Source organism: Rhincodon typus, chromosome 33, assembly GCF_021869965.1.
Source record: "Rhincodon typus isolate 14 chromosome 33, sRhiTyp1.1, whole genome shotgun sequence".
Taxonomy (NCBI): domain Eukaryota; kingdom Metazoa; phylum Chordata; class Chondrichthyes; order Orectolobiformes; family Rhincodontidae; genus Rhincodon; species Rhincodon typus.
This window is the reverse complement of record NC_063364.1, coordinates 18,054,868-18,068,697: the sequence shown is the minus strand read 5'-3', so window position 1 is coordinate 18,068,697 and position 13,830 is coordinate 18,054,868. Positions and strand designations below refer to the sequence as shown.

Sequence of the window (13,830 nt, the reverse complement as noted above, 5' to 3'; positions counted from 1 at the left end):
GGCGAGTCTACTATTTTTGCAGGCAGGGCATTCCACGCCCTTACTACTCTCTGAGTAAAGAACCTACCTCTGACATCTGTCCTATATCTATCACCCCTCAATTTAAAGCTATGTCCCCTCGTGCTAGCCATCACCATCCGAGGAAAAAGGCTCCCACTGTCCACCCTATCTAATCCTCTGATCATCTTGTATGTCTCTATCAAGTCACCTCTTAACCTTCTCTCTAACGAAAACAGCCTCAAAACCCTCAGCCTTTCCTCATAAGACCTTCCCTCCATACCAGGCAACATCCTGGTAAATCTCCTCTGCACCCTTTCCAATGCTTCCACATCCTTCCTATAATGCGGTGACCAGAACTGTACGCAATACTCCAAGTGCGGCCGCACCAGAGTTTTGTACAGCTGCAACATGACCTCATGGCTCCGAAACTCAATCCCTCTACCAATAAAACCTAACATACTGTACGCCTTCTTAACAACGCTATCAACCTGGGTGGCAACTTTCAGTGATCTATGGACATGGACCTAGTAATAGTGAAGGAACAACGATATATTTCCAAGTCAGGATGGTGAGTGGCTTGGAGGAGAACTTGCAGGTGGTGGTGTTCCCATGTATCTGCTGCCCGGCCTAGATGGAAATGGTTGTGGGTTTAGAAGGAAAAACAAAAACAGAAATTGCTGGAGAAACTCAAAACAGTTCTTCTCAAAGCCTATCCACCATCTACAAGGCACAAGTCAAGAGTGTGATCCAGAACAGTTCTGATGAAGAGTCACCGGACTTGAAACATTAAACTCTGCTTTTTTTCCCATAGATGCTGCCACACCTGCTGAATTTCTCTGACTATTTCAGTTTTTGTTTGAGATCCCCAGCATCTGCAGTTCTTTGTTTTATTTTAGTGTCTAAGGAGACTTGGCTCCTACTGAGCATCGATAGTGGAGGGAATGAATGTTTTTGAATGTAGTGCCAGTCAAGCTTTGTCCTGGATGGTGTCAAGCATCTTGAGTGTTGTTGGATCTGCACCCATCCAGGCACTGGATCACACTCCTGACTTGTCCCTTGTAGATGATGGACAGGTTCTGGGGAGTCAGGAGGTGAGTTACTGGCTGCAGGATTCCTAGCCTCTGACCAGTTCTTCTAGCCACTGTGTTTCTATGCCTAGTCCAGTTCAGCTTCTGGAGTTAGAGTAATTTAGGGGTGCCAGTGCAATTTACTGCTCTCTTGTCAAATGCACATTGTAACTTAGTTATTTGCATCAATACTGCTGTTTATTCAGACCAGAATGAGCCTGACTGTTGTTGAATAATAAAAACAGACATCTCCTGAAAATAATCAGCAAGTCCAGCATCATTTGTGAAGGGTGTAAGACATAATGTTTCAGTTTTATGACCTTTCACCAGAACAGGGAACATTTGGAGATGTATAAGATCTTGAGATTGTCACATTAACTCTGTTTTTCTCTCTTCACAGATTCAGCACTGAGCATATGCAGCATTTTCAGGATATGTTTGTTTTTATTTCTGATTTCAAGCATCTACAGTACTCTGCTCTTTCATTCTTATACAAGAATGATGTTTTGATATATAGATATAACCCTTGCTGATTTGCTAACACCTTCAATGCACAATGGGTGCTGTGGCATCTTCTGCAGGCCCAGTTGCATATGCCTCACATCATTGTCTATGTGCCTGTCCTTGGGTATTGGTGTTGGTGATAATGTGAGAAAACTCAGTAAGTGTGGTGCTTGACCACAACAATCACATCACAATGAGTGATGTCACCCTGAGGACCTGGAGCTTGAAGCTTTAATAGGGCCATGAACTTGATGTAATCTTCCAATGTGAACGATTGTTGAAGCACAAATGCAATCTCGTAGTGAGGTTGTAACACTGTATTACCTTACATAGATGGTTTATGTGTGAAATAAATTGGATTTATGACCATGGTCCAGCATATTGAAGTGTGACAGCTTTCTTAATTTGTGTTAACCAAACTGGCAGATTGGATTGTCACAGTGTGCTCTTTTCAGGGTAGTACATGGCTTTTGTGACCTAGAGGCTAGGCACATTAGATTTATCACATGTTACATACAGAAGCAGTACCTTTCCCCTGACAATTGATGTATTGATTGTCCCTCAGGAAAATGACACTATTGTTGATTACCTAATTCTTAAAAAACTAAGTACAGTTAGATTCAGAATAAAACCTTGAAACATTATAAAATACATTTAACCTTTCCATGACTTTTGAGAAACCAATCTCACCAAGTACATTGCTTGTTTAAGCTTTCTTTGTTCTTAGGCCATTACACTTTGCAAAGAGTTGCTTTTGTTTGCTCCTTTTCAGCTAAAAGGCATCCAACGCCGTATGAGAATTTAGTAACCTTGCTTATTTGCTCTTTGTGTGGTTTTTTTTTTGATCAGTGAGAAAAGGGAAACACAATCATTGCTAAAATGAAATTACCGAGACAGGACTTTCAGTAGTTGTGGATTGGTCGATGTTTAAACTATCTCACCTTCAATGGGAAGTTTCATTTAGCTAGTTATTGAGTCATAGAATCATAGAGTCATACAGCTCAGAAACAGACCCTTTGGTCCAAGTTGTCCATGCTGAACAAGTTTCCGAAACTAAACTAGTCTCACTTCCTGCATTTGGTCCATATTCCTCTAAACCTTTCCTATGCATGTACCTGTCCAAATGCCTTTTAAATACTGTAACTGTACCTGCATCTACCACCTCCTTTGGTGGTTCATTTCACATACAAACAACTCTCTGTGTGAAAAAGTTGTCCCTCGGGTCCCTTTCAATCTTTCTCCTCTCACCTTAAAAAATACCCCCTAGTTCTGAACTGATCTACCCAAGGGAAAAGACCCTTGCTATTCACCTTATCTATGTCCCTCATTATTTTATAAACCTCTGTAAGCTTACCCCTCAAACTCCTACATTCCAGTGAAAAAGTCCCAGCCTATCCCTATAACTCAAACCCTCCAGTCCTGGCAACATCCCTGTAAATCTTTTCTGAACCTTCTCCAATTTAATAATATCCTTCCTATAGCAGGGTGACCAGAAACTGTACAAAGTACTCACAAAGTGTCCTCACCAACGTCCAGTACAACCTGAACATGATGTCCCAACTCCCATACTCAAAGGTCTGAACAGCCATTTTCAGTGTTGAACATTTTTTGAAGTGTTTTGTGTTGCATTTGTGTTTGGTCAAAAAGGAAAGCTGCAAATAAGTTTAGGTGTAAATTATGTGCAGTTTTGTGAGTTCTCTCACCCTTAACAGCTGGAAAGGTGTATAGCTGCTAACTGTATGTTAGAAACTGAGATTATTGATCTGTAATGGATTAGGGAAACAGTTTTTCTTCCACCTGCAGTTGATTTTTAAATAAATGGCACCAAGTCTGAGGAGGAATCTTAGAAACAGTATTCTTCCAAATGTTTTCAGTTGAAATGTTATAAATTCTTTAACCACTCTTCCATCATAATTTATTGTGAATAATGCCACAGGGAGCTGGACTAGCCTGGGCAGGTATGGCTGAGAGTCTGCAGCTCTCTGTGGTGGTTTTTAAGTCAGGATCATGTCTACTATTGTTTGCAATGCCAACTAAACAGCAAGATCATACTTCAGACCAACTGTTAACATCCATGTTCCCGTTGTACCTGGGAGTTCTGATATCTGCTTGTCCTTGTAGAGGTGGGAGAGAGCAAGTTCGTTGAGGCATCCCCTCTGTCCCCTGAACCCAATAGGTTTCTTAGTTCTCTGTGTTGCAGGTAACTTTCTGTGTAAAATCATTGCTAATACATTTGAGGACTTTTTCTTAGGTTGAGGCCGTTACCATTGTGACAACGTTATCACCTCTCACTTTCCTCAGGTTAATATTTGCTAAAATAAACTTTTCAGTAATGCTCAAGTCAGAGCACTAAAATTTTTCTCACCCATCATTGTACCTTTGATGATTTTATGCCCATAATCATGAACAATTTGATCAACTGCATCTTCAAAAGTATTATTGATAGTGCCAGTAGGAGGCAGAGTTCTGGGGTTTGTTGATAGCAATGTCAGTGTGTGGTTCTGAAGACTGGAAAAGAATGGGCAAAGATTGAGAGTACATATGGAGTGCTGGGAGAGCTCTAATTGCTCACTTACTGTTTTAATTAAATGTTACAAAATGTCCAATTAACAGACTGCAAAGAGCCATTAAATCAGGTCAAATACTTTGGGACAGGTATAGAAATTGCTAGTGAAACTCAGCAGGTCTGGCAGCATTTGTGGGGAGAAAACAGAGTTAATATTTTGAGCCCGGTGATGACTCTTCAGAGCTGATAACAACTAAGAGGGGTGTTCTTTCTACTAAAGATGAGGTTTGGTGAGGAGAAGTGAGCGGATAGGTGGAGATAGAGTCTAGAGAAAGCGATAAATCTGAAAGGTGTAGACCGACAAGAGAATTATTGATAGTAGGCCAGGAGAGAAGATAAATTGAATAAGTGATAATAAGAACTAAGAGTAGGAGAGAATGGGTAGGTCGTAACAGGACTGGGTGTAGGGTGGGTGAAAAAAAACATGGAAGGACAGAATCAGGTTCTGAAGTTATTAACACTGTTGAGTGTTAGAAGCTACAGGGTCCTTAAGCCTCCCCTCCTCATTTCCCTTTCTGAGGAAGGGTCAGTGGACCGGAAACATTAACGGATTTCTATCCACATATGCTGCCAGACCTGCTGAGCTTTTCCAGCAATTTTTATTTTTTTTTACCTCTTTCTCTTTCTAGCTTCAGCTCCATTTATCTGCTCACCTTCCCCTCCTCCCCCCTCCCCCAACCTAACAACCACCACCACCACCACCTTATCTTCAGTATAAATACAGTTCTGATGAAGTGTCACTGGATTTGAAACATTCACACTGCTTTCTTCCCAAAGATGCTGCTGGACCTGCTGCGTTTCGCCAGCTATTTCTGTTTTAGTTTCAGATCCCCAATATCCTCAGTTCTTTGCTTCATTCAAATACAGTACTTTGAGAGTTTGAATGTGGATAAGTTGCCCTACCTAACATCCTCTCCTGTTAAGTACTGACCTTTCCATGGGATTTTACTTTCATACTAGGCAGACAAATGCTGATTCTGAAGCAATGTCTCATACCCTTGCAATTTTCTACTACTTATTTGCCTATCTCTCTGAGTAGCATCTGCATCGGTGGGACACTGTGGTGGTCTCATATGAAGCTGTTTATATGCTTCCAACATAATTAGGTAGTTTTTTTTCTAAATAGTCTTCATATTTGAATTTATTTGATGGAAATGTGTTTTTAATGAATAGCCTGTATGCTTTTTATAAAAACACCCATCCATTCTGGTGTATATTCATTGTCCTAAGTCTAGAAGAGGTTTCAACTTGGTTTGCTTTCAGGGAGAATGGGGCATTTTGCAGAGTATCTAAGGCAGAGGAAAATAATCTAGAATCATTATCTGTGGAAAATGTGCATCCAAAGAAGCATTCTAATGGCTTAAGTCCAGTCTGATGAAGTGGATAATTGATTTGCTCGGATACTATGAAACGATTACTGAGGATTTGCTTTCATTTATTAATTAACTGACTAATCAATTATTATGACAGATTAAGTGGTGATTTGTCTCTCTGCTGTGTGGGGGACATTGGCTGTTATGTTTGCCTACATAGCATTGACTATACTATAAAACTCCAGAAGAAATTTGTATGGAGTACACTAAGAGTTTTTGCATTCTTGACAAAACACAATATTAATTCAATTGCTGGAAATATATTTACTTTAGATTTTTGCAGTTTGCAGTCCACATTATTGGAAGAATGTTGATGCAATTGGGGGTGTATTGTAAGATTCACTGAGATGCTGCCAGATTGTGGAAAATAGAAACAAGCAGGAGAGGGTTTTGAGGCTGTGGAATTCACTGCCAGAGTTAATGATTGATCATTGGATGATGAATATGGAAGTAAAGGATAGAAGATGATGAGCAAGAAAATGGGATAAGTGTTCCTGTGGAGAATAAACATCAATATGGAGACATAAGATAGAGAGATCTGTTTTGGTTTAACATTCTCCAACATGATTCTACAAGGCTATGCTCTGTACACTCTCTTTTGCCCTCTAGTTTTACGGTGCCAACTCAATCATCATTGCGTCTGTACTAATCAACTCCTGCTTAGGATGCTTTGGAACAACCAGCTTCCTTGCATCTTACCTTCTTCTAAACACGGTCCTCCAGTTATCAGTGTCTCTTCTCCTTTTCACTCCTTTACTCACAACCTTACCTCAGGGATTTAAGTGTCACAGGGCTGATGTCATTGCTTATTATCTGTCTTCTCGGCGTCAGTGAAGTCATGGGCTTTAGGTCTGGTCTTTTATTAAGTGACAAACCACCAGAAGGAAGTTGAAAATAAGTATATTTGATGTTGGATTGCCTGGCTCTTTACATTTCATTGTTCCTGTTTCCTTCTAGAGACTGCAATGAATATCGGATACTCATGCAACATTTTAACGGATGACATGAATGAAATTTTCATTGTGTCAGGCTACACGGTACTCGAAGTCCGTGAACAACTCCGGTAAACAACACTCGAACATTTCTGCATGTCACAAATCATTCCAATGTATTTATGTAGCTTATTCGCAAGTATCTGTACGTACAAAAGGATACTTCCATAGAATGGCTGTTACATTTCAAGATTATGTTTTACCAGTTTTCCACAGATATAGGTATTTTTAAAGCCTTCTTCTAAACTAACTGTACACCTAAGTTTAAAACATGAGGCATGCAGACGAATGGTAATTAATATGCTAAATGGAAATTAATTTTCCTACCAGTCTGAACAAGCAATTTCTTAGCTTGTCTGGACAATCTCACACACCTTATACCCATTGTGTGGAAAACGTTTTGGTCTCCAAAGCAACCTGAGTCAATTATATAATTTGAAAAATGTTCATAACGATACCATCGCATCCGAAAAGAAATCCATAGTGAATTTTGTAACAGTGCGGTTTTTCATCCTAAACAGATGGACAATAGATAGACTGGTTAGTACTTGCAGAAATGCCAGCTTTTTGTGAATGTAATGATGGGATACTTTCTTCATTGAGTTACCCTAAACCAGAAATATTTGGTGGGCTCTAGTTGTTCACCACACAAAGGCTATGTGACCCATTGTGTCAGCTTTTTGCTAAGGTGAACAAAACCAACCCCATTGCTCAACTCTGTCATGGCTCTGTAATTTTCCCTGATCTAAATCTTTATTGACATTTTCCCTAAAAGATAATGGGGAGACAATGGCCTAGTGGTATTATCACTGGACTGTTTATCCAGAGAGCCAGGTAACGTTCTGGGGGCCTGGGTTTGAATTCTGCCATGGCAGATGATGGAATTTGAATTCAATTTTAGAAAATCTGGAATTAAAACTTTAATTAAGACCGTGAAACCATTATCAATTGTTGGAAAAACCCATTTGGCTCACTAATGTGTTTTAGGAAAAGAAACTGCTATCCTTAGCTGGTCTGGCCTACATGTGGCTCCAGACCCACAGCAATGTGGTTGACTCTTAACTGCCCTCTGGGTAATTAGGGTAATTAGGCCTAGCCAGTGATGCCATCATTCCATGAAGGAATAAAAAATAATTCAGTGGTCTCTACCTCAGCCACTTCCCCTCTGCTGAAGCATTCCACAATCCAGCTACTCTCTGCATGAAGACAATTCGTTAATCTCTCTCTCCAATTATAACTTCACATTGTCCCTATATCACAGGTTTCCACCAAAAATGGTCATCATCCTTATTCAGGCCATAAAAATCCAATCAACCATTTACTTCTGGCTTAGGAAAAATGTAAAGATCCTTTGAGTTCAAAGGCAGGATGTCTTACTACAGTTATACAGGTGAGACCACACCTGGAGTATTGAGCGCAGTTTTGTTCTCCCTATTTAGGAAAAGATGTACTTGTTATAGAGAGAGTGCAGTGATGGTCCACCGGGCTGATACTGGGGATGGCAAGACTGTCCTACGAGGAGAGACGGGTTTGTCTGGTCTATATTCACTATAATTTAGAAGGATGAGAGGAGGTCTGGTTGGAACATGTAAATTTCTAACAAAGCTGGACAGACCAGATGCAGGGAGCATGTTTTCCCTGGTTGGGGAGAATAGAACCGCGGTCACAGTCCCAAGTAGGCCATTTAGGATGGAGATGAGGAAAAATTTGTTCATTCAAAGAGTAGTGAACCTATAGATTTCACAGGAGGCTATGGAGGTCAAGTCATTGAATATATTCAAGAAAGAGATAAATACATTTTTTAGATTTTAAAGGTATCAAGATGTATTGTGGGAAGGCGAGAATCTAGCATTGACATAGAGAGATTAGCTATGATCATATAAAATGACAGAGCAGGCTCGAAGGGCTGAATGGCCTACTCCTACTCCTAGTTTCTCTGTTTCTTGGTATATGTGTAATTCAGGTATACCTTCACCTGAAATTTACTTGAAAATCTAGAAATGACAGTCAAATTAAATTCATTTGGGAAGAAAAAAAAGTACTTGCCAGTAAAATGCCAGGCAATATAATTTTCCCTGAAGTGCTTTAGTGCTTTCTGCTCTTTTATGTGGAAGTATATTCCCATTGTGCTCAATTATTCCAATGGAAATAGTTTTATATTATTGAATCAAATTACTTGCAAAAGTTGTAAAAGGGGATAGACACATGCAATATGCTTTAAGGCGATGTAAAAAAAAATGTCACAGACCCTGAGGTCAATTCTGAGGTTACAGAGAATCACTGAATGTTATGAATGGGTTACTGGTTTTAAGCATGCCTAAGGAAGTATATGGATTTGAGACGAAGAATTCCAAATGTGGAAGTGGAAACAGTTGAGTGACCCAAAACAGAAGCATGAATATGACAATTGCTTCTCATTGAAGTTATATAAAGTTTTTTTTTTACAGTTCGCAAAACTAGAAGAATAGCAATTTCTCGGGAGAAAGAATCAATTCCTAATGGGATTTCTGCCTTGTCTGAAAGAATTGGAGTTTAGAATTTCCAATTAACATAATTTTAATAACATCAATCAAAATATCTAGGTCAGTGGGTACTTGGGAGTTTTTTAAAATGAAATTTCAAGGTTCTAAGATGTGTTTTGCATTTCAGGAAAGCAACACAGCAAATGATGGGAACACCTATTTGCAATGGGCATGCTGTCTCTGAAAAGAATGGAACTTCAAAGTTAGAATCGGTGATTGAAGAGACTGTTATGGGAGACTATGCATTGGTTATTAATGGACACAGTTTAGTAAGTGTGAATACCGAACATGGTCATGAATGTTGCATTGTAAGTCCATGTAACAAGCTGTCTATTGGGTAACTGAGCCCCAGAGATTGAATTGAGCTCCTCTCAGCTGGAGTAATAGCATGGATCTGAGAGTTGGTCCCTGCCTCTAGATTAAGGAGGAAACAATTAGTCCAGTCTTCTAATTATGGTTGCTGTTCACTGCTACCTGCTTTAAGTGCTGGTATGTGGACCATAGCACCTTTTTTAACCCATTTTGGTTTGCTGTGTTTTAGTAACTGATGCACACTGGTCAGGTACGCAAATGGAAAACTGAGCATTTAGTTGAGGCACAGGAGGCTAATCAACATACCCCAATAAAATATTGACAACCTCAGAATAGAGAGAGTGGGGCCTTTGATAGTTGAAAAGAAACCAGTGCACACAAACAAAAGAAGTGCATTTCAAAGACAACAAGGTGCAGGGCTGGATGAACACAGCAGGCCAAGCAGCATCAGCCTCTCTGCTCCTATGATGCTGCTTGGCCTGCTGTGTTCATCCAGCCCTGCACCTTGTTGTCTCGGATTCTCCAGCATCTGCAGTTCCTACTATCTCTCAAGTGCATTTCAAATACACTTTGATTTACAACATTGTCAAAGTGCACCAAAGTATTTCTGTTTTAATTTGAGCTATACTATAAGTGAAATCAGGTATGAGCTTAAGTTATTTAAACTATATTATCATTGCAACTTCTAAGAGAAATATGTAAAACTTTACCGTGCGGATATTTTTATTGCTTTCTAGGAATATAGAAGTTGCAGTTAATTTATTATTCCCAGATGAATTGAACATTGAAGGGACATCAGTATTATTCCTTATATAATAATGGAAATTTTGTACAATTTAACCTTTACTAAAGATTCTACTTGCCAGAAAAAAGGGTTAAATTTGTTCTGGGTTTGGTTTGCTTTGTCATACACCCTCCCACCACCCAAAATTTAACTGTTATGGCACAATCACTAGCTCTATCTCACTAAATTGCTCTCAGCTCAATTTTTTCCTCACATTCTTGCCTCTGCTGTTATGATTGTAATTCATGCCAGCAGCCAACCCACTAACTTACCTAACTGATTTTGTTCACATATCAGCCTGAACTATTTTAAAATTTGATTTATTAGTATCACGTGTCCTAAGGTACAGTGAAAATTGGTGTCTTAGGTGCTTTACGGGCCGCTCATACTATAATATGCATTAGGGTAACAGGACAGGGTGCAGGATATAGTGTTACAGCTGCTGAGAAGGTGCAGAGAGAGATCAACATTAATATTTAAGAGGTCTGTTCAAGAGTCTGATAACAGCAGGGACGAAGCTGTTCTTTAATCTGTTCATACGTGTATTCAAACTTTTATATCTTCTGCCTGATGGAAGAGGGTGGAAGAGAATTTAACCAGGGTGGGAGAGGTCTTTGATTATTTTGGCTGCTTTCCCAATGCAGTGGGAAGTATAGATGGAGTCAATTTGATGGAAGGCTGGTTTGCATGATGGACTGGGCTGTCATCACAACACAGTTTCTTGTGGTCTTGGAAAGAGCAGTTGTCATACCATGATGTGATGCATCCAGCTAGGATACATTCTATGGTGCATCAAAAAAAATTGTAAGAATCATGCTGAATTTCCTTCGCCTCCTGAGAAAGTAAAGATGTTGTTGTGCTTTCTTGTCTGTTGTAGCAATGTGGGTGGACCAGGACAGATTGTTGGTGATTATGACTGCCAGGAACTTGATGCTCTCATCCATCTCCACCTCAGCACCATTGATACAGACAGGAACGTGTCCTCCATTCTGCTTCCTGATGTCAATGACCAGCTCCTTTGTTTTGCTGACAATCCGGGAGAGATTGTTGTCTTTACATCATGTTGCTAAGCACACTCTGTCTCCTTCCTGTACTCTGTCTCGTTGTTGTTTGAGATCCGATCTACAACAGTGGTGTCGTCAGCGAACTTGTAAATGGAGTTGGTGCGGAATTTGGCCACACAGTCATGTGTGTATAAGGAGTACAGTAGGGGGCTGAGTACGCAGCCTTACGGAGCACAAGTGTCATGGAATATCGTGGAGGCATTGTTGCCTGTCCTAACTGCCTGCAGTCTGTTGGCCAGGAAGTTGAGAGTCCAATTACAGATAGGGAACAGAGACCTAGGTCTCGGAGTTTGGAGATGAGTTTGTTTGGAATTATGGTGTTGAAGGTAGAGCTCTAGTCAATACATAGGAGACTGACGCAGGTTTCCTTGTTGTCCAGATGTTTCAGAGATGAGTGTAACTCCAGGGAGATGGTACCTGCTGTGGACCTGTTGCATCAGTAGGCAAATTGTAGTGTGAATTGTAGGTGAATGAAGGCAATCTGTGAGTCTGGAGTTGATGTGAGCCGTGACCATCCTCTCAAAGCACTTCATAATTATGGAGGTCAGAGGTGCCGGGTGATTGTCATTGAGGCATGCTGCATGATTTTTCTTTGGCACTGAGATGATGAAGGTCATCTTGAAGCAAGTGGGAACCTCACATCGTGCTAAGGAGAGGTGGAAGATGTCTGCATAAACTCCCACCAGCTGGTCCACACAGGATCCTAGTCCACGGCTGGGAGCTCGAACCGGGCCAGTCACTTTCTGTGGGTTCACCCTTAAGAAGGCCGATCCAACATCTGCAGTGGTGGCTGACAGTGCGGGTACATCTCGGGCTGTTGGGATGGGTGACATCATTTCACTGCCCTTCTGTTCAAAGCAAGCTTCGAATGCATTGAGCTCATCAGGCAGGGATGTGCTGTTGCCCACAATTCTGTTCAACTTCGCTTTATAGCCCGTTATGTCATGTAAGCCTTGCCCCAAATGACGGGTGTCTATGTGGTTAGTCTGGGTCTCGAGATTAGTATGGTATTGCCCCTTGGCGTCCCTGATAGCCTTGCGAATGTCATACCTGGATTTCCTGTATAGATCAGAGTTGCCTGAACTGAATGCCTCAGACCTGGACCTCAGTAGGGAGTGGATCTCCTGGTTCATCCATGGTTCCGTTTGGGGAATGTTCAGATTAACTTCTTCACCATGCAGTCATCTATACACTTACAAATGAAGCCTGTAACAGTAGTGGCATACTTGTTTAGGTCAGCAGCTGAGTTCTTCAATGTGGACCAGTCCACCGACTCTAAGCAGTCCCATAGAAGCCCTTCTGTTTCCTCAGGCCAACACTACTTTCTTTACAGGGTCCTCACACTTCAGTGTCTGATTATATTCTGATTATATTTACAGATTATTCAACAGCAAAAGTTGGATCTAACCTCCTTTCCTGTGTGTATGCATTTACAGCAGCTGTCGCTAGATATTAGTGCTAAGAACCCTGTCTGTCTGACCTTTCCTTTGTTTGGGAATTGACAGAACAAGGCTTGAAGCTTCAGTTTCTTTTCTGTTACAGTATGTACCACAGAGCACAGTGTATTTACCTGCTGAGCTGAGTGACAAATTGCTTGTTTCTGGCTAATGTCTTGTACTGAATAAATGAACTCAGTTCTTACAATGGCAAAACTAAAAGCTTCCCATATAGTTCAATTGGCTGAATCAATGAGTAGTTGATATCAGCCAGGACTGTGATTGGGAAGAAGAAATTGGCCCAGGTTCCTGTTGCTGATCATCATCCAGCAAGCCTTATTTGAATGCTTAATATCTGCCTTCTGGTGAGGGCAGAATAGGGCTCATGTACGATAACCACTTCACCAATCCTGAGCTAAGGGAAGCAAGTCTTCCCGTTCACTCTATCCAAGCCCTTCATTATTTTGTATAACTCAATTAAGTCATCCCTCAGCTTCCTTTTTTCCCCAAGAAAAACAATCCTAACCTTTCCAATCTTTGCTCATATGGTTGAATAGATTGCTGGTCCTAGAATGGGCACTTAAGCAAAATACTGCTCATATCTGTGTGATGTTTCCACTTCCTGAACTGGTTGCCTTTGTGGCCAAAGTTGATGGCCTCAGTAATATTATGATTTATTTCATTTGTGCGGCCAAATTGGGATTTGTGTACACATTCATTAAAGTCTCCCATGTCTGCTGGTTCCAATTTTCCATGTGAAATAATTTGGGCAAACTGGAAGTTCGTGATCAGAGGCATGGACAAATCAACTATCCCTACTTTGACATTACTGGTGATCTCAGGCCATAGGATGTTTGGTGTAGGTGATGGAAGAAGTGTCACAAGTGATGCAATTGGGTCCGATCTTCCAAGGCTGGGAATGGAACACATTTGGCAGAGAACGAGATCACCTCTTCATTTAGTTGTCAGATGCTTGGTCTACAAAGTGCTTAATGCTAGTATGGGTAGAGTTTAATTCTCAATCTTTAGCACCATCAGGTAAATAGGCATAAAAGAATCAACAGACAGTTTAAAAAAAATGAAATGACTCAGTAAATTTGCTGCATGTTAGCCCTTTCTTGGCAGAAACATTAGAGACATTTGCTGCAGGTTTACCTTTTCTTGTTGGCCATAAAGTTCGAAATGGGATGAAGCCAATAATTTATCGAAT

General features: G+C 40.6%; 1 protein-coding gene across 1 annotated transcript in view; it reads left to right on the top strand.

Annotated features, from left to right (window-relative positions):
* Nucleotides 1-13,830, top strand: part of atp8b4 (ATPase phospholipid transporting 8B4) — a 93,113-nt gene that overhangs the window by 53,095 nt on the left and 26,188 nt on the right. The window contains exons 14-15 of the mRNA XM_048615920.1: nt 6,468-6,573; nt 9,152-9,293. Coding sequence (XP_048471877.1) covers nt 6,468-6,573; nt 9,152-9,293 — 248 coding nt within the window. The remainder of the gene's footprint in view (nt 1-6,467; nt 6,574-9,151; nt 9,294-13,830) is intronic.